The following is a 19,327-nucleotide window of genomic DNA, read 5'->3' on the forward strand; positions in this document are numbered from 1 at the left end:
TCTTGCCTTCAACCCAGAGACTTGCTAATCCTGATGACAGCATCTTTATTAGGAACAACGATTGAGATCCGACCGAATTCCATGACCACCACATCAGCCTCTGACAATTCGAACGATTGCGAATCCTCGACTAAATCCTCGACTAAATCCTCGAGCGAACTCGTTCTCGGCCGCTCGATAAGAACCATTACTTCGCTTCAGATGACTTCAGCCGTCACCCAGGTGGAGCTTAAACGGATACCTATACTGGGCAGTGTTGACCTGCCATCCGATTCGTACATTGTCTCTGATACCTAGTTGCTGGAGGTCGTGTGGACGGGAAGAGGCCCGATCGGGGGTTTGTCGCCGCCCACGAGAAGTATCTTCAGTGAAGTGGGGGGCTAGTTTGACACGACAGAGCTAATGGCTTTCTAGCCCAAGCAGATCAATCATAAACGTCGAAGAGTACGACAAATATGCCAAAGTCTCTACGCCACTTATCCTAAGACCCGGAAGCTGTTTGAATAGGCCGAATCGCCATCAAATGACTCGGCTACGAATCGCTGCGAACAAACAGTTCGAATGACAAAGAATGCCCAAGGCCGAAATGCTGTCCATGCGCCCAAATGATCTTCCAATGAGCAATACCGATCTTGACATGGCATCATGTATAAGGCTCCCGTCGATCATTCATGTTTCATCAATCTGAAATGGATCACAGGGGGCCGGCGATGGAACCCCCATCAGGTATCACTGGGCCGATCACCTTGTTCGTCAAATACGATAAGCTTAGACACCAACCACATAACCAAACACAACTTGAGGTCATAGTCCTAAATATGGAGGCAGTCATTGAGTATTAAGATCATCTTCTTTTTGATTTCATTATATTATTGGTATGTACCCCCCCATCCACCCTGGGCGGCTCATAATGGGGCCCAACCGAGAAGCCCAATGACACAAGGGTCCTCAGCTTCAGAACCGTCAGCAATGGACTTGTCAATGAGATCATCCTTTAACCCGCGAACAAACTCAAGCGAATCATATAAATGATCGTACAAAGAGTTTTCCAACGGCCCGACATATTCCCAGTTCTCCATTGGAGTGCCGTCGTCCTTGATCTCCAAAAACTTCCTGTCGCTCGCATAAAAAGCATTGAGCTTCCAGGAACAGTCTGATTCTTCTTCAAATACTGGGGCTTGACTCTTTCGTTTCAGAGAGCGATCAATGAACCAGAAGGTATAGCTAGCTTCGACACAAGCGTTGAAAAGCGCACGGTTAACAACCCAATCTGTGTGATATCCGTCCCCCCACGCTCTGTCATACTCTATTGCGATGTGACCCACACCACAAAACCCGAAGTCAAGGTAACCCCAGTCGATCTTGTCCAAGTCCTCAAGCTGAAAGATAAAAAGATCTCTACGGGGGAAAACTGTCACTATTTCGAGAGGATTGCCATCGAAGTAGCCTGACTCGGCCATTCTGAACCGGTCTTTCTCGCTGAAACTTTCTCGGCGGTCATTGAGATGACGTGGGGCTAATTGTCGTCTTGACTGTCTGAAATGCTTTTCCATGATGCATCGTGACTCGTGACAGGTGGTCCATAAGCCGCCGTCCACAAGATATGTCGAAATGTTCTCGTCGCTGCGATTCTCATCCAAGCTCTCAAAGTAACGGCTCCAAGAAGGAGCAGCTACATCAAAACTTGGACCATACTGAGATAAGATATGACGGCTTCCGGTCCCATATTGTCCGAAGATATGTGCTCCTGGATGGTCATCTCGGATGGCAAGACTCCAAATTTGATCCCGAAGCTCTCTAGGAAGCTCTGTAAATCTTGTAAAAGTAGTCATAGTTTTCGAAGATTTGGCTTGGAACAGAGAACCAATGTGAGAATAAGGCAATGGTAGCGTGTGTGGCTATAGGCATGAAGTCCCCAGTGTGTCGCGGCCTTTGGTGTTGAGATTAAATGATGAGGAGAAACAAAGAAATAGGTTTGAGGTACCAGAAGCTACAGGAGGGCACAAATTTATATCCCCACCCGATTATACTTTTCGGTATGAGTTTACACTCTCTTGACGTGGGTGCAATATTATTTGCTATCAAACTCGTTTGCAAAACCTTTCATCGCATACCGTTTTATATTTTTACCACGTTTTATATTCATCCTTCAAAGGTTAGATATGACTCAGGTATATCGACGAAACAGATCGACTTTTAACATTAGGAAGTCCAAGCTTATCTGATTCAGAGTTTAGGCAGAATGCCACCTGTACTCAGCGATGTGCCGAAACCAGTCAGCGCTCCCTGCTGGTTGGATTTGATTTATTCTGTAAGTTGACTTTGATAAATTCTGTTGTCGAACTTGATTTCTAAACTTTCCCGGTGTAAAGGCTAATATAATTTGTGGTGATGAGCATCCCGTAGGAATATGGCCACGTGCAATTTGGTTCCTTTGCATGATACTATATCTCCAATACAGCTGAAGAATTGACTACAAGCCTCTAGCTTCCGACAAGTTGTATGCCATATCCGTGAAAGAGGTAGGTTTCTTTCGAAATCAAACACCAGTGATGATCTAGTAAGACCTAATCTCATCGCCAGGTCAATCCATTTCCAAACCTCTCGCTTTGGCGCAGCAACAAGGCTTGCTGAAGACAGAATATCCAAGGGGAAGTTCATTTAAGGACTGGTTGATCTGAATGAAGTCTTTTCAACAATTCGTCAGTTACTTTACTTTCCTCAGACTAGAATCTTGTTCCAAGCCCTAAATGACAAAAAGACTTAGGTAAATTAGTGTAAGTTTAGGATATCTCTCCTAAACTTAGGAAATAGTTTGCTGAGTTTATTTCCACACTCTGTATTCTGGTGGACTTCTGAAGCTACAACAGCCTCACTCATCGACCCTGAAGCACAAATTGCCAACGACCAACACGCGAATATATGATTGGGAAGGCGGACGAGCGACCACGTGGAGGGGGAGTCGGCTTGGTGGACTAGACACTATCAGAACACGAACAGTCGGCAGTAGAGTGGACTTAGACGTACGGATTCGGCCGCTGGGGCCGACTTGACGGACGCCGAGGACTAGGTATTCTCCTGTTAGATATGCTCATCGAGGTCTCGGCGTGGCATCGGTCGATAGAGGATCAAACATACGACGTTTCGTGACTGTAAGTGCATGATCAGTATTTAAAATGAGAAGAAGATAGTGAATGAGTGACACAGGTATGCGTAAGAGCTGTGGCGGTCTGGGGCAAGTGACTGAGTGCATACCTTTGTCTCCGAAGAGACGTTGCACGACGTTTTCTGCAAGCATATTAGCTTCGGGTCTCAATTACAAAGCATGAGTAACTTACGGAAGTTCTGGCTTTGCCGGCCTTCAAGTTCTAATAAAGTGGTTAGCAACCGCGTTTGTGGGCTGATGGATATGTTCGTATGTGCTGCGAGTCTGGGCAGTAAAGTGTCGACTTACGGGTTTCTTGGGGGCCATCTGTCGGGAATATCAGTAACCCTGCAGACAGCCAGAACGAGAGTTGTTTTGTTGACAAGAGTCCTTACTGTGGAATTGGTGACTACACGACAGGTCAATTAAGAGTTCCATGGACTGGTGATAGCTGAGCCACGCAAAGGGAAACTCACCTGTTTCGATCGCGAAGATAGAAAACACGTGGAATGCCCCATCGTTCAAGCTCGCTGCGGAGCGTGTGCGCTCGAAGGATGCACGAGTATTCGAAGCCATTTTCTTGTGCGCGTGTGTGTGTTGAAGAAATTCTGAATGTGAAGTGGCCGCCGGTTCTGGTCATGTTGATGTTCCGGCTTTGAGGAAGGAGCTGACCTGGGTGGCCCTCCATGAACTCAGCAGTCGGCGAAGCCATCGTCGCAACTTCCCAAGTGACCAAGCGCCGATGTAGCAAGATGGCCCCAGTCCCAGTGGAGACTGTCCGGTTGTTTCTAGGGTGCGGAGTTGGTTCATTGGGACCATCTACGCATAACTTTGCCATCCATGTTATAGGAAGTCAGAGGCTTCTAGTTACTCGTTCATCCAGGAAAGCAACACTGGAGATACCGTGCAATGCAAATATGCCAAATTGCACCTGTGGTCAAGTACCGATCTTTCGTTTGTTGTGCTACGGTGTAAGTCGTGCATATCTTGGTCGTCGGCTGTTGTTTACTCTCCAATTGTCAGTCATTTTCTGCCTCGCAATCGCCTGGACTCACTTCAATATTGACTATGTAAGGGGACCTTGCGTAGGGCCATTCCAGCATCCTTAGTTGCACCGCAGGACCTTCTCTTGGCGTCGTCTCAAGGGGCTGGAAGACTATAGCTGTCCGGTATCGTTCGCACAGACGCGATGTCGGATTTTGAGGTAATTCTGGCGAGCGATGGGCATCTTCGCGACAGCATATCCAGTGAGGATTTCGCCGTATCGTTTGAGCAGGTAGTGAACATGAGTGCAGTGATTGCGTGGAGACGCGCGTGCCCGAGCATCAACACGTCAAAGTGGGGCCCAACATGCACATGCTGCAATGTCGAGACATGAATCACGTGGCGGCTTTGCCAAGTCGAAGCGTTACACAACCTGACCTGGACAATGGACCTCAACTGGGGATGGCTTCCACCCCGTTACGAATGTTCTACAAAGGGAGAGCTTGAAGTGATCTGTCACACAAACGCATGCGCTCCCCGAGAGACATGGTGTTGTCGCCGATCACTGGTTCCCCGAGAGAAAATCTAACATGAAACAAGGCTCGATGCATCTTCTTGATCTTCAGCGCCGCGACACAATAAAGGCGCAGAAATCCTCTACTACAATCGAGTCGAGAAGAAGCACCACAATAAGCATTTGCTTCACAGCAAAAGACCGAGTGCCCTGAGTCACTCAAACCCCGGCGTTGTTCGATACATCTGGCCATATCTCCAGATCTTCAATACGCCTTACTCGAGCACGCTTACCTGAATCTGAAGCGGCAGGCCTGGTACATGTTGGGTTGGTATTCACCGAGTATTCGCCCCCGGTCAACAGCGAGTGACGGACGACAATCCGATTGTCATCAGGAGGAGAAAGTCGGCTTCCCTCATTTCGCGTTCAGATCACAAAATGATTCTGAAAGACAACGCTTTGGATGGACTGAGATGAAAATCGCATGGGAGCTTTGCCCGTACCGATGGCACTTTCACGGAAACGAGGACACATTCGTGCCTCGAGGAGCTTTCCCTTGTTGACCGCAATGGAATGTTATTTTGATGCAGTCTGGATTCAGGCAGTCAACTTTGCTGACTTATTCTCACAGTTGTAAGTACTCATTCCTCGGGCCCTGTCAACTAATCCAATCTTGACTACGTGTGTCATCAGCTGTGGGGTCTATCAACCAATCTTGACTACATGCATCTCCGATGGCGCGACTCGCTCTTCGACATGGAACCAAGCTTTACTAGCAGGATGAGATCCTCAGTCTCAGACTTTCCACGGCAACATCCTTTGTTTCCTTTGGCGGACTCTTTAGAATATGGGCAATGATGAAACGTGGATGAGGCAAAGCAGGAAACGAACGATGATCGCCCCGGCAGTGGAGTCAATTTTTATGTGCCACTTGAGGCATATGGAAGCCGGCACTTCAGGGTTGTTCCTATATCCCTTTTCAAGAGTAGTTGTCATCCTTGGTCGTTGTGAGACTTTGACTCTGGAGTGCCTGTTGCTATGGTTGAGGCCACATTGACCGTGGCATGAGTTATGTTTAGGCTATATAGAAATAGCCACATTTCTCAAAAGTAAAAGCCCCGACAGAAGGGACACTGCTTGTTCCACTACAATGACAGTGAAAAAAGAGCAAAAGGATACAAAAACAAGGGTCTGGCCGGGGATTGAACCCGGGACCTCTCGCAAGCTGAGCTGTAGGGTTTTCCCTAAGCGAGAATCATACCACTAGACCACCAGACCGACCTAGAATAACAGATGCAATGATGCTGTCGTTGGTGCGGGAGCCGCAGTCGGGTGTTTTGTTTGGCCGTGGGACAGAAAAGAAACGGAGTCGGAAAGCGAGGCAACGTGTATCTTGGCCAAGGTCAATAACAAAATAAACAACCAGGCGCTAAAGTCAATAAATTGAGACCAGTTCACATTAAATTAACCTATACTTGTTCAGTTGTAACCAGCAGCTCATGTGTCTGGCCCGAAAGATGATTGAAGCAGAGAAAATAATAGATTTGCTTGATCCACCGAGCATGTTTAGATGAGCGTTAGCCGGGACTTAGCCGGCTACAGGATAAAAGACTTTCGGGCTTAACAGATTACGATTCGTGCGTGAAAGGTCGAAGGCGAAAAGTTCGGGTCGCCTTGGAATGCTAGTCATTTTCTAGGTCGGTCAAGCAAACTTGCAACAATTGACCAGCATAATGCATCTCGCTCGACTTTGGATTATTATCGACGTTTTACCATATCGTATGAACCACGACATATCTACAAGCCGGGTACTCAGATAATTCTAACTTGGGTGAAGTGATATCGTCTGGTCTAGGGTACGACACTTAAGGCGAGTGTCAGGGTTGGTCGCAATGGATGGAGGATGCATGGTCTCTGTTGTTCTCAAATTGAATTAGGCGGCTCTTATTCCAAATTTATGATGAATAAAGAGGCAAATTTTGTCAAAAACTCTAAGTATGACGCGTCTTACCATTCAATCACTCTCAAGTCGCTCGGTCCGATGCTAGCTAACTACCAAGTGAAGCTGGAATGAAGGAGTGGATTTCAACACGCGTCGCTTGCCGAGCTCTTGATTGGTGGAAACACGAGATCGACCAAGTTCAGTCACTTTTGCTGGGCCTTTGAGGTATAGCCAGAACGCGAAAACAAGACAGTGGATAAGTTCACAAAGTCACGAAATGAGTCAAGCAAATAATGGATGAAACAATAATGAGATTCAAGCTAATCTAAACTATATCACAGTCTCTAATAGTAAGTAGATTATCATGTGTATTAGGTTGGTCTCTCTATAGACCTGTCACCATCGCAATGCGCAATCGCGTCAAGACATCGCGGCTCAGACCCCATCGTCTAGATCTAGGCAGTAGTGGTCGTAGCAGCCTCAGATGTAGAGGACTCCGACTCCGACTCAGTTCGCGTGACCGTGGAGAAGGTCGTGGGCTGGCTTGAAGTCTCATCAGTAGCGGAAGAGCTTGATGAAGTTGACGTAGCATCAGCTTCTGAAGTGGTGGAGGCAGCAGAGGAAGAGGTCTCAGCCGCTGAGGAGGATGTCTCAGCAGCAGAACTGGAGGTTGCAGCAGCCGAGGAAGATGTTTCAGCGGCAGAGCTGGAGGTCTCAGCAGCTGATGAAGAAGAGGTCTCGGCGGCCGAAGAAGAGGTTTCAGCAGCAGCGGAACTTGAGGTTGCGGCAGCAGAGCTAGAGGTCTCAGCAGCAGAACTGGAGGTTTCAGCAGCAGAGGAAGAGGTGTCAGCTGCAGAGGAGGAGGTTGCAGGAGCTGAGGAAGAGGTCTCAGCTGCGGAAGATGTTGCAGCGGCGGAGGAGGAAGTCTCAGCAGAAGAAGAGGTCTCGACGGCGGCAGAGGAAGATGTCTCGGCAGCTGAAGTAGATGTAGCATCAGCTGCAGAGGTGCTGGAGGCAGCAGCAGAGGAAGTCTCAGCGGCAGAGCTGGAGGTCTCAGCGGCAGAGCTGGAGGTCTCAGAGGTTGAAGCAGCAGCAGAGGTAGACTCAGCAGCCGAAGAGGATGTTGCATCAGCTGCAGAAGTGCTGGAGGCAGCAACAGAAGATGAAGTCTCAGCGGCAGAGCTGGAAGTTTCAGCAGCAGAGGTAGACTCGGCGGCGGAGGAAGTGGTTTCAGCGGCAGAGCTGGTGCTGGCTGGCTGGCTGGAAGACTGGTCGGCGGACGAGGTAGTGACAGCAGCTGAGGTAGACTCAGCAACAGACGAAGAAGTCTCAGCAGCAGAAGAGGATGTCTCGGCGGCAGAGCTGGATGTCTCAACCGCAGCAGAAGAGGATGTCTCGGCGGCCGAGGAAGAGGTCTGATCAGCTGAAGTGGAGGCGGCGGCAGAGCTGCTAGACTCGGCGACGGAAGAAGAGGTCTCAGCGGCTGAAGTGGATGTGACACCAGCAGCGGAGGAAGATGTCTCAGCGTCGGATGAGGTAGAGGCGGCAGCGGAGCTGGTAGTTTCATCAGCAGTAGCAGAACTGGTGCTGGCGGCCTGGCTGGAAGACTGGTCGGCAGAGGATGAGGTAGTGGCAGCAGCGGAGGTAGACTCAGCTTCAGAGGTGGTGGCAGCAGCAGAGGTGGACTCCTCAGCGGATGAAGAGGTGGAAATTCCAGCAGGGTTACCAGTCAACTGCTCGGAGGTGGATGAAGCTCCTTGGCTAGATGTCTCATCGGCAGCTGATGAGGTTGTCGCAGCAGCAGAAGTAGTAGTCTCATCGGCTGCAGAGGTGCTGGAAGCAGCCTGGCTGGTGGACTCCTCATCAGCGGTCGATGAAGTCGAGGCACCAGCAGAGCTAGTGGACTCGGCAACAGATGTGCTAGAGGCGGCTTGGCTGGTAGACTCATCGGCAGCAGAAGACGAGGTCGAAGCGGCAGCAGAGGTAGTCTCTTTATCGGCAACAGAAGTGGATGAAGCAGCCTGGCTAGTGGACTCATCAGCAGATGAAGATGTGGTGGCAGCAGCAGCTTGGCTGGTAGTCTCGTCGTCAGCAACGGTAGTAGAAGAGGCAGCCTGGCTGGAAGAAGTCTCATCATCAGCGACCGAAGTGGATGAAGCAGCCTGGCTAGTGGACTCATCAGCAGATGAAGATGTGGTGGCAGCAGCAGCCTGGCTAGTAGACTCCTCATCGGCAGCAGTGGTAGACGAAGCAGCTTGGCTGGAGGAGGTCTCATCATCAGCAACAGATGTAGAAGAAGCGGCCTGAGTGGATGACTCCTCATCAGCGACAGACGAAGTGGTAGCAGCCTCGCTGGTAGACTCCTCGTCAACGGCAGAAGAGGTAGTTGAGATTCCAGCCGGGGCACCGGTGAGATCTTCAGAGGTAGCAGTGGATGACTCCTCATCGGCAGTGCTGGTAGTGCGGGTCAGGGTGATGAAAGTAGTAGTGCTGGATGTCTCATCATCAGCAATTGAGGTGGAAGTACCAGCGTCAGATGAAGTGGTCTCTTCGTCAGCATCAGAAGTGGTGGTGACAGCAGCAGCCGAAGTGCTGGTTTCCTCATCAGCATCAGTGGTAGAAGCACCAGCAGAGGATGTAGTAGTCTCCTCATCAGCAGCAGAAGTGGTAGTCTCATCAGCCTCATCAGTGGTGCTAGCAGCGGCGGCAGAAGTAGAGGTCTCCTCATCGACATCGGTAGTGGAAGCAGCAGCAGAAGTGCTAGTCTCCTCATCAGCCTCAGTGGTGGTAGTACCAGCTCCAGCAGCGGAAGTAGATGTCTCCTCGTCGACATCAGTAGTAGTAGCACCAGCGGAAGAGGTAGTGTTCTCTTCGTCGGCAGCGGAAGTAGTAGTAGTAGCTCCAACAGCAGCAGATGAAGAGGTGGTCTCATCATCAGCCTCAGTGGTAGTGCCGGCGGCAGTAGCTGAGGTGCTGGTCTCATCAGCCTCCTCAGTGGTAGAGGTAGCGGCGGCAGAGGTGCTGGTCTCTTCGTCAGCAGCGGAAGTAGTGGTGTCCTCATCGGCCTCAGTAGTAGTAGATCCAGCAGCAGCAGAAGTTGAGGTGGTCTCATCATCAACAGCGGCGGTGGAAGAAGACTGGCCAGCAGAAGTAGAGGAGACAGCAGTGGTGGTCTCGTCGTCAGACTCATCAGAAGTAACAGCAGTGCTTGAAGAAGCTGCAGCACTGGAGGACTGGCTGGCAGGAGTGCTAGTAGTAGACTCATCATCATCGAAAGTGGAGGTTGTGACACCGCCAGCAGGGGCACCAGTGGCCTGGCTGGATGCAGCACTGGATGAGGCAGCAGAGGAAGATGAGACTGCAGCGGAGGATGAGGTGGAAGCGGCAGCAGCAGAAGAAGAAGATGAGACAGCGGCAGAGGAGGTGGAAGCAGCAGTAGAGGTAGAGGCAGAAGAGCTAGTAGAAGCTGCAGCTGAGCTTGTACTGGTTGAAGCCTTGCTTGTAGAAGCGGGAGCACTGGTGGAGGTGGAAGCCTTGCTAGTGGAGGCAGGGGCACTAGTAGAAGTTGAAGCCTTGGAGCTGGTACTGGAGGAGGATGAGCTTGATGAAGCCTTGGAGGTTGTTGTTGCAGCCTTGGAAGTGGTAGTCGCAGCCTTGGAGGTTGTAGTAGGCTTTGAGGTTGTAGTGGGGGGCTTGGAAGTTGTAGTGGGGGGCTTTGAGGTAGTGGCAGGCTTCGAGGTAGTAGCCGGCTTGGAAGTGGTAGCTGGCTTGGAAGTAGTAGCAGGCTTAGACGTGGTCGTTGGCTTCTTGGAAGTGGTGACAGGCTTAGAGGTAGTGGCAGGCTTCGAAGTAGTAGTGGGCTTCTTGGAAGTAGTCACAGGCTTGGAAGTTGTAGCAGGCTTAGACGTGGTCGTTGGCTTCTTAGAAGTTGTAGCCGGCTTGGAGGTAGTGGCTGGCTTTGAAGTAGTGGTGGGCTTCTTGCTAGTGGTTGCCGGCTTGGAAGTAGTGGTGGGCTTCTTGCTAGTGGTTGCCGGCTTCGAGGTGGTAGTAGGCTTCTTAGAGGTAGTGGCAGGCTTGGATGTAGTGGTAGGCTTCTTGGATGTTGTAGCAGGCTTAGAAGTGGTAGTGGCCTTCTTGGATGTAGTAGCCTGGACCTTGACAGTGGTAGGCTTGGCAGACGATGTAGTCTTCCTCTTGAGGAGGCGTCTCAAAGGATTGCCCAAGCGGCCGGAGCATGTGCACTCACTATCAAATGTTAGCTACATCTCACAGCTGACTCAGCTGAATACTCACGGTGCACAGGATACAAAGGTTTTACCCTTCTCGATGCACTGTTGAAATCGTTAGCCCATATTGATACCAGGTCGATGAGGCATTGTTCTCACATGAGCTTCACAGGCTCGGTCGCCGCCGGAGTACTCGCAGGTCGAAACACCAGATCCATCTGCGGGCAAAGCAGCCGCGTTGACAGCAGCAAGGGATATACCCCAGACAATAGCCTTAATGAAATGCATTGCGAAAAAGACAATGTAGCGAATATACTACTCTCGATGAATGTAGTAGACTGTGAGATTGCTGATGAGAATAAATCGAATTCTGGTCTGATCTATGAGGGTTTTTTATAATAACTGTTGCTCTTCATCTTGGCCGATGGCCGATATCTTCAAGTTGGCGTGTTTCCTAATCCGTCTGGGTTGAAAGTTTGTTTAGTCGAGATATTCAGTATAAACTCAATGTGCTATTCGAGCCTCATTCTAGCCACAAGAAGACCCTTCCAGGGACCAAGGCTAAAAAAGGTATGGACTGTTGTGTGAACTCAATTTCTATTTTCAGCTTTCCGCATATGGAATTATGAGTGATAAGAGTACCAGGAGACTGGGACTCATTGGTAGAGGGACTGTAAACGGTTACAGGATGATACTGGCAGTGACATGATATGGAGATAGAAAAACAAGGCAGAGAATGGCTATTCCCGTTGCAATCAATTACCATCTGAATCAATTGTCGGAATAATTCTCCTAGATCGAAATAACCAAGGAAATGGTGAATTGAGGTCTTCTTCCAGTGACTCAAGTCCCCTGTCTCGAGAGGCACGGTCTAGATCGGAGAGCTGAACCGAGACAGAGGACACCATTCCAATAACGGCATGCAAAACGGGCCTACCCGCGGCGCCACAGGCCGGGAAAGACGCAGGTCCCTTTACATTCCAGGCTGATCCTTTCCATTCTTAACACAGAACGAGTCTTTGCCCCTTGCAGAGCCACGCGGATCTAGTTTTCTTGGCAGAAGCACTGTTGAGAAACCCGACTACCCGGGCTCCCGCTGCAGAGACACCTTGGCAACTGTGCGGCTCCTCCTTGTGGCGTTCGGTCTAGATGTCTTTCTGCACGTATTACAAAACCATTCACTACTTGTTCATCTTCTGTTGACGGAGCAAAGGCTAAGCGATGTCTCTCACCCGTGTGCTGTTTCGCCGAGAGGCTTGAATCTGGGCTTATCTCCATCAAGCCGCCATATCTCGACATCGCCATCATTCTGTAACCTCAATCGCATGCAATAACAAGTCACTATCTGTAATTTCCGTACCACTGGAATCATCTCCACTGATGTTTTTGCGGAGGCCGCGATTCAATGGACCGTCATGGCCAGATAAACGAATTTACTTTCCAACGCCGGATGATCACCCAGACAAGCTTTTTAGTCACTCGCTGATCTGCAAACATCCAGACGCAAATCATGGTCCAGTCGAGCAGGGTTCCCCGTGTTCCAATGACATTCTGCAGAGCTCTCGGCTGTCACTGCCCATTACAGGAGCCAGGGTCGGTATGTCGTGCCTTGTCGCTCTGGTATGTAAAACTCGGGCTAGGCGGCATCGCGACCCTCTTTTCTCATCACCTATTGGCTCGCCTCGGATCTAGTTACGTATTCGTCCATAGCGCAAGCCATTCACAGAGCGGCTCGTATTAATGGAGAGCCTAGCCCCAGGTAGTCCTGTCACTATCACAGTCAGTTATCACCAAAACAGACAATCTTTGGAGTCTCGCCGTCTCGACTCTGCTTATTACCGATAACACTATCACCAAACAAAGTTGCGCGACTCAACCAACACATTTAGCCCCGTAACCTACACACAAACGTGGCAGAGAGTCAACAACGTGCTCGTACGACCTTTCCCACTTCGGGCTATCAGACAATGCTCTTTTTCTCCCTCAGCTGCGCCATTTTGCTACACTATTCCCCAAAGCCCATGCTTGCGTGTCTTAGAGCTTGAGCTATGGCGTGAGGGAAGATGTGATTGCTGGCCTGGAACTAGCCATCGAGCTGCATGCAGCTTTGGCAGCTATCGATTAAGCATAACAGTTCGTCAAGCCTCGCCCTTGCATGATGCGGCTTTAAGATGCGCCTCGTAAGACGGGCGTTCTATTGTTTGACTCGGCAAAACGCTCGCGATGCGGTATAGAGCGAACCGGATGAGACAGTCCGATACATGTTCCCGATCTTTCAATTGTATCTGGTCCAGCCTTATCGAAAGCGTAGTCATACAGGCAGAGTCATGCCATGTTGCAACCACGAGTAGAGATATCAACGTTTTGAGTTCAGTAGTAATACGAGCCGTCCAATGGTGCATCCCATCACAATATAGTCTTTGGCCAGTCCAAACGCAGCGAAGTAGTAACGCGCATACCAGAATGCCATGTTCAACGGCAGGCAAACCACAATGCTTGCTAAGCGATCCTCGGTGAGGACTTTGCACCCGCCGGTTTGTATCTTTATCCGAGGGCTCGCGTTTGGAGGGTTCCAGACACTGAGGTTTTTGCAGCTTGACTAGATCCGAATATGGCTTGGGACGAACATCACTTACGCCGTGGTAGGCTAAGCAATGCGACAAGTTCAATTTTGAGTTTTCAGGCTACCCTATTGCTATGAATTTATCCATGAAATACCGCAAATACGATGAAGCGGAAGTGAATATGCTCAAAATCCCCATTGTTGATGGAAATCTGTGTTTTGATCTCGATGAAGCTTGACTAACTACTCTGTGAAATCTGCCGATCTTGCCGTTAGTAAACTCTTGTAGTATTTAGTGAAAGCATGTGAATACCTGTACAAAGCGTCTATCCCATGCCGCAGGATCCGTGGTGCAATATCTGTTTGCTGTAGGGTAAAATCCAACTTGGCAGCATCCGACTTCTCTGTTCTGCTTGTTCCAGAGTATCCACTCAGGCTTAGCGCATCTAAGATGATTCGGGACGATTTCATTGCTGCAATCCGCATCTTTGACCATTAGCCTACCAGCGTAGCAACATTTACAACACGAGACTGACCTGTTGGACAGCAGATGCTGACTTGCTGCGCTACATGTTCATCCAACTGTGTTCCATCTGGACAACACCAAATTGCTAGCCTGGAAGAATGCGTTCCCTTGGGACAGTACCCGCCGCTAGTCGTAGGATTGAATAGAGGATACAGAACGAAGCCGCTTCTTGCGCCGCACTCTCTCGGCTTACCCGTCGCAACCGTGATTTTGACTTTGTCACTCTTCACATCCTTCGTTGAGATGAACAAAACGATGAGGGTTTGTTTAGTGTTTTTCTGATTGCATGGAAGATCAATAGTGCGTCCAGAAGAGGAATCGGCGGCCATGTCGGTCCACGATCTGGCGTCTGACTTTCGGTAAGCAAGCTTCTGGTTAGCATTCGCCGATGAGTAAATCTTTGCCGTCCTCCCGGGGTCAATAGTAATCTTGAATACCGAAATAGTGAACGGCGTGCTTGTGAGCGTTGCGGTGCCGGTAGTGCCCGCTTTGTCGAAATGGATTGACGCAGAAACGGGGTTAATCTTGTCGATCGGAATGACATCTCCATTGGTGTCTTTGATCTGCTGTAGTGCGAAAGTTTTCGCGAAAGTGAAAAATTCGTCAGTAAATCCTGATAGATGCGATAGACGAGCTCGTTCTTCAAGCCCGCTTGTTCCTCCAGGCGTCGCCAGAACAAACTTGTTCAAATCATCCTCATCCATCTTATCTTGCGCTTGGAAAAAGATGCTAGCCGCGTAGGCTTCTAAACCAACATGTGCATAGATTGGCAGGTTTGGCTTATACGCGACGCCGGTATGCTTCTTATCAGGCCATTCGGCGTTGGAGTCAGGAAAGACGAGGTTACTGAAATAATTCGCAGAGCCCTCACGAACCCACTGCGGATCAGGATGATTCCCAAGTTTTCCAAGACTTTGTACGCAGTGATAAATCTCATGCGCAAGGGCCTGTAGAACTCGAGGTTTATTAGTCGTTGCTTCAGTAGTCCATCTCTTGAACAACTTGATCTGACACGGTGGCTTCCTAAGATTAGGATAGTAAGTCTCGGCCGTAAACTCTTCGTCGCTTTCTGTTGTGAGGATGACGACAATGCTCGATGGAAGTTTTACGAATTTGCGGTAGACCTCCAAGCTTTTCTCGAGAGATTCTTTGAGAATTGGGGTTACGGCTGCTTTGGTCTTGCTGGGTAGACGGCTCCATTGCTGCGTATACGCCACGGTGACTTGTGTATTGGCCTTTTCAAATGTCTTTGGATAGCCTGCTAGGGTGCGACATTTATCCTTGAGGGTGAATTGTTTGCCGGGGGTTATGTTGGGCCAGGGACTAGAACAACCTTTCCACTGGGCTTGTGCAACAGATGCAAAGAGGACGAAGAGTAAGAGCTGCAGCTTCATCGTGATATAAACAGAAGAGAGTTATTTCAATCTCGTATCGGTTTAATCTGATCGGTCTCCCAGGTGTATATATAACGTCTCCTTCCTCCTCATGATATTTGGGCCGTTTTATTGCGGAGGTGTGACATTCTCATGCAGCCTAGAAGCGCCTCGCATTAAACCCGTGTATCAAAGACCAATGATGACTTGAGTATTCTCAGCCGCATCTATAGTCGGTGGTCCAGGCTTCTGGGGCTGAGATTGCTTTTTCACGATGGCGTCGCTCTTTGACCACGCCGTCCCCAGGCAAGACTCAAGCCAAACGATCATGGTTGCAACACTACAGCGCAAGAAAATTGGCCTCAAAATGTTAGATTATTGGTTTCTTGCCGCGTCTTGAATCTAACGGTTTATGCTATGGTATTAGTGAGATGCTCATCAACGGCTTCCCTGTGATTCAGTTCATTAATTAGACCCAGTAAATTCTCGCCCAGTGATGTTGTGCTCTGGACTTTGGAGCCGCTCCAGTGATGATGACCTGACTGCAAATTGAGAGCTGATGAGTTTTATGTGAGTTCACTACTGCTTCTTTGTGGTAGCCATGACCATCTTGATTCATATTCAAGGCTTAGGCTCAGTTATACAGAGGATGTACAGTATTGATAACCCCGCTTACGCGGGATTTCGAGAACCTTTCCTGTTCTGGTCTAGTATCATGGTCTGGGAATGTGCCGTTGGCAGTTGCATGCCATTTCGTCAGCCAAGAAATAGATCATGAACCCTTCTCATGGCTTCCTTTGTTTATTCCCCTGAATGTCCTTTAATATGGGAATCAGACATGATATCTCAAAGTCCGATGTTTGTTCGTGTTGATTGAATTGTTGGCCCCAAGGAATAAAGTTTAGCTTCTGCCCATCTCCACCGCCCTCAAGACTCCTCTTTTCCCATCGCTCCATCTTTTCCTCGTCAAATACGTGTGCGTACCGTACCTTATCGCAATGCCAGTCGTAAGACGAATACCCGATAACAAAAGACGGTCCCGCACAGGCTGTATCCCCTGTCGAAGACGTCGAAGAAAATGTTAGTCAGTCGCGTCTCCCCCGGTGACTTTGTCTAACATTTGGACACAAGGTGATGAACAAAGACCTCAATGCGGCAGTTGTATCGGGAGGAATGTGACGTGCGAGTTCAAAGAGTGGACCTTTGTACCAGGGGTTCGCTCATCACTGCGGAAAGATGGTAGCGTGCAAGGGGACAACCGCGATGATGCTGATCCATCTCTGGTCAGTTCATTATCGTCCACGAGTCAGTCGATCTAGCACTAACACTGCCTTCAGCCCATTCAAGATAGTTTGTTGTCCTTTGTCGAGTCGAGTCCTGCTCCCCCCGAGCCAGCTTTTGAGAGCCCCATAGCCAGTACTGCTCGGACAGAAAGACTTGAATCTATTCACAACACGACTACGGACGTTCCTCAACCAATCCCTTTGACCAATAATCATCACCAACACGATGGTAACCAAATACCCACGCCGTCAAGATGGAACGAAACAGTTCTATCAGAGCAGAACTCGTCAGAGAGACAAACAGCAATGCTTCGCTTTCGCTATCAGATAGTCCCCTGGCTAGACTCAAATGCACCCAGATCCACCTTTGGACCAAAGATCATGACATTAGCAGCAGAGAAGTCTGCCATAATGGATATCATCATATGGGTTGCGATGCGCCGCAGTAGGAGGAGTTCGAGCTCCACCAGCCATGAAGGCGATGCTTACCTGGTCCAGCAGTTCCAGCATCGGTTATCCCTGGAGGATGCTTTCATCGCTAATATCGGACGGTCACTACTTGCTCTCGGCAACTTCTTTTATACTGGCCCGTCTGAGTGGTCAAATCTGCACTCTGATTGCGTTGATGTGAAAGAGCGATGTCAGTTCTTTGAGAGTCAGGAGGAGCCTCTCAAGACGCTAGATCGCTTTCACTTCAAGACAGGTATTATGTTCGATTCCATGTCTTGTCAGAGACGAGCTAACCTTGGCCAACAGAGCTTGCTGCTTCCATTATTACCACCAAATCCCCGTCACTCCAGTCTCTACCACTAATAAACGACACATTCTTAACCTCCGCCCTGACACCGCCGAGCATTTACGACGACTGTCTGACACATCTCGCGGCATGCTGCCACTTGATCCACAACGAAATCATCCCTCTCTTCAACGGGATCGCAACCGTGCAATCACCAACTCACGATTCTTACTCGCTTGTATGGGCAACATGGTCCAAACTATGGGCACGCTGCGTACAATGGTTTCGAGATCGTCCTCCCGACATGATTCCCTTACTGGAAAGCCCTGAAGTTGACCACGCAGCTTCCACCAATACCCCATTTACAGCAGACGTCTATTCAAGCGCCATTGCGGTTCAAGCAAACCTAGCGATTCATTTTTCAGCCCTTATACTGCTTTCATATAAACCACGCTTAGTCAAATTATCATCGATACCGCATCGCTTAGCCTCAAGAAGCTGGCATGCTCAAAAACTCGCCAAACTTGCTCTGTGGAATAACTTTTCTGATCAATGGGACCCTGTCGTGGTCGCAACTGTTGTCCGTATAGCGAGAGATATGACATATCCGTCCCAGCAGGAGGCATTACTCTCCTGTTTTCAGCGAATTGGGGATGCGACAAAGATCCCTCTACAGAGTGAGATTGCGGATCTGCAGCAATTTTGGTCTTCTTCTCGGAATACCAGCGCACCGACAAATGCGCACCCCTGATTATGAGAGCGAACCGGACAAGATAGGACCATGAGAATCGTAATAAATTATTTTCCGTTACTTCGTTGATTCTAATTCATCCTTCCATGGTATAGATACTTGCGCTCCCCTTCGCACGACTGTCTTCGATGACGCCCAGATACCTGACCTGACGGCCTTCTCAATGTCGAACTGCTCCGACCTTTGCTCAGCACCCGCAAGCTCAACTGCATAAGCACCAATGAATGTGTCACCAGCAGCAGTCGTGTCCACGACCTCAACCTTCAGAGCTGGGATGAGGCCCTTGGCACCTTTGTCGCTGGCATAGTATGCACCTTTCCCACCCAGAGTAATCACAACGTTCCGCACGCCTCGAGCCAGGAAATCAGCAGCGGCCTTTTCGACAACTGAGATGTTTTCAAACTCAGACTCGTCCTTGTTTGACAACAAAGCCGCTTCGGTCTCGTTGAGGATCAAGTGAGCTAGATCTTGGTAAATCTCCGCTGGGAGTACTTGAGCGGGGGCAGGGTTGAGCAGAACGGGAGTTCCTGTCGTCTTGGCGGCTTTGAACGCCTGGATGACTGTCTCCAGAGGGATCTCAAGCTGCATGATGAGCAATGATGGCGTTGGGCCAGGGATCTCAGCGAAATGGCTTGGTTGCAGAGAATTGTTGGCACCCGGTGATAAGATGATGCGGTTCTGGCCAGTTGGTTCATCGACGATGATCATAGCAATTCCACTCTGGGATCCGGCTCCCCCGTCCCTGTTCACGATGATAGAGTTTGTTCCAACATCATATGACTTTAGACTGTCAAGGAGTACGGAACCATAAGCATCAGCTCCTACGGCACCGATCATGGCAACATCAACGCTTGGGTTCTTCAGATCAGAAGTCCTTGAAAGCTTGGCACAAGCAACAGCTTGGTTGGCGCCCTTTCCTCCGGGGAAGACATTGAACTGGCTTGAAGTTATTGTCTCACCGGGTAGCGGATGATGAGGGACATATGATACGAGGTCGATGTTCAGTGATCCGAGGACACTGATGACTGGTCTTGGTGACTCCATGGCGTTTATTTAGAGAATATAAATGTTTGTAGGTAATGAAAAACGGAGCAGGGATATTCTAAAAGACGGAAACCTTTATACGGGCAGTGCATGGCTGCTGAGTGTTGGCGATGGACTCCACTCGTCCTGGGCACGCTATCCTGAAAATGGGTGTGTTATGCGATGGCGGATAGTCGATCAAGAAGCATGTGAACGGGGTCTAGTGGAATCATGCTTATTATTATGATATGTTACCAGTTC

The 19,327-nt window shown here is 49.5% G+C and overlaps 6 protein-coding genes and 1 non-coding gene across 7 annotated transcripts; 1 reads left to right on the forward strand and 6 right to left on the reverse strand.

Moving 5' to 3' along the window:
- Positions 1-905: 905 nt before the first annotated feature.
- FMAN_11703 (uncharacterized protein) lies at positions 906-1,832 on the reverse strand (the record flags this gene model as incomplete). Its single annotated transcript, XM_041834550.1, has 1 exon — positions 906-1,832. One exon carries the CDS (start codon positions 1,830-1,832, stop codon positions 906-908), a length of 927 nt encoding a protein of 308 aa, XP_041684803.1.
- Positions 1,833-3,091: 1,259 nt separating this feature from the next.
- FMAN_11704 (uncharacterized protein) lies at positions 3,092-3,721 on the reverse strand (the record flags this gene model as incomplete). The annotated part of the gene is made up of 5 exons (XM_041834551.1): positions 3,092-3,150; positions 3,256-3,288; positions 3,339-3,400; positions 3,455-3,554; positions 3,622-3,721. 5 exons carry the CDS (start codon positions 3,719-3,721, stop codon positions 3,092-3,094), a joined length of 354 nt encoding a protein of 117 aa, XP_041684804.1.
- A 2,109-nt stretch (positions 3,722-5,830) lies between these two features.
- tRNA lies at positions 5,831-5,921 on the reverse strand. The gene is given in 2 exon segments: positions 5,831-5,866; positions 5,886-5,921. It is a non-coding gene; the product is annotated as a tRNA-Pro (tRNA).
- A 1,119-nt stretch (positions 5,922-7,040) lies between these two features.
- Positions 7,041-11,099, reverse strand: FMAN_11705 (uncharacterized protein; the record flags this gene model as incomplete). Its single annotated transcript, XM_041834553.1, has 3 exons — positions 7,041-10,830; positions 10,879-10,916; positions 10,971-11,099. 3 exons carry the CDS (start codon positions 11,097-11,099, stop codon positions 7,041-7,043), a joined length of 3,957 nt encoding a protein of 1,318 aa, XP_041684805.1.
- A 2,770-nt stretch (positions 11,100-13,869) lies between these two features.
- FMAN_11706 (uncharacterized protein) lies at positions 13,870-15,294 on the reverse strand (the record flags this gene model as incomplete). The annotated part of the gene is made up of 1 exon (XM_041834554.1): positions 13,870-15,294. One exon carries the CDS (start codon positions 15,292-15,294, stop codon positions 13,870-13,872), a length of 1,425 nt encoding a protein of 474 aa, XP_041684806.1.
- A 977-nt stretch (positions 15,295-16,271) lies between these two features.
- Positions 16,272-18,043, forward strand: FMAN_11707 (uncharacterized protein; the record flags this gene model as incomplete). The annotated part of the gene is made up of 4 exons (XM_041834555.1): positions 16,272-16,353; positions 16,405-16,556; positions 16,611-17,259; positions 17,313-18,043. 4 exons carry the CDS (start codon positions 16,272-16,274, stop codon positions 18,041-18,043), a joined length of 1,614 nt encoding a protein of 537 aa, XP_041684807.1.
- A 57-nt stretch (positions 18,044-18,100) lies between these two features.
- Positions 18,101-19,087, reverse strand: FMAN_11708 (uncharacterized protein; the record flags this gene model as incomplete). The annotated part of the gene is made up of 1 exon (XM_041834556.1): positions 18,101-19,087. One exon carries the CDS (start codon positions 19,085-19,087, stop codon positions 18,101-18,103), a length of 987 nt encoding a protein of 328 aa, XP_041684808.1.
- Between the last annotated feature and the right edge of the window lie 240 nt (positions 19,088-19,327).

This window comes from Fusarium mangiferae, assembly GCF_900044065.1.
Source record: "Fusarium mangiferae strain MRC7560 genome assembly, contig: FMAN_scaffold008, whole genome shotgun sequence".
In the NCBI taxonomy this organism is placed as follows: Eukaryota; Fungi; Ascomycota; class Sordariomycetes; order Hypocreales; family Nectriaceae; genus Fusarium; species Fusarium mangiferae.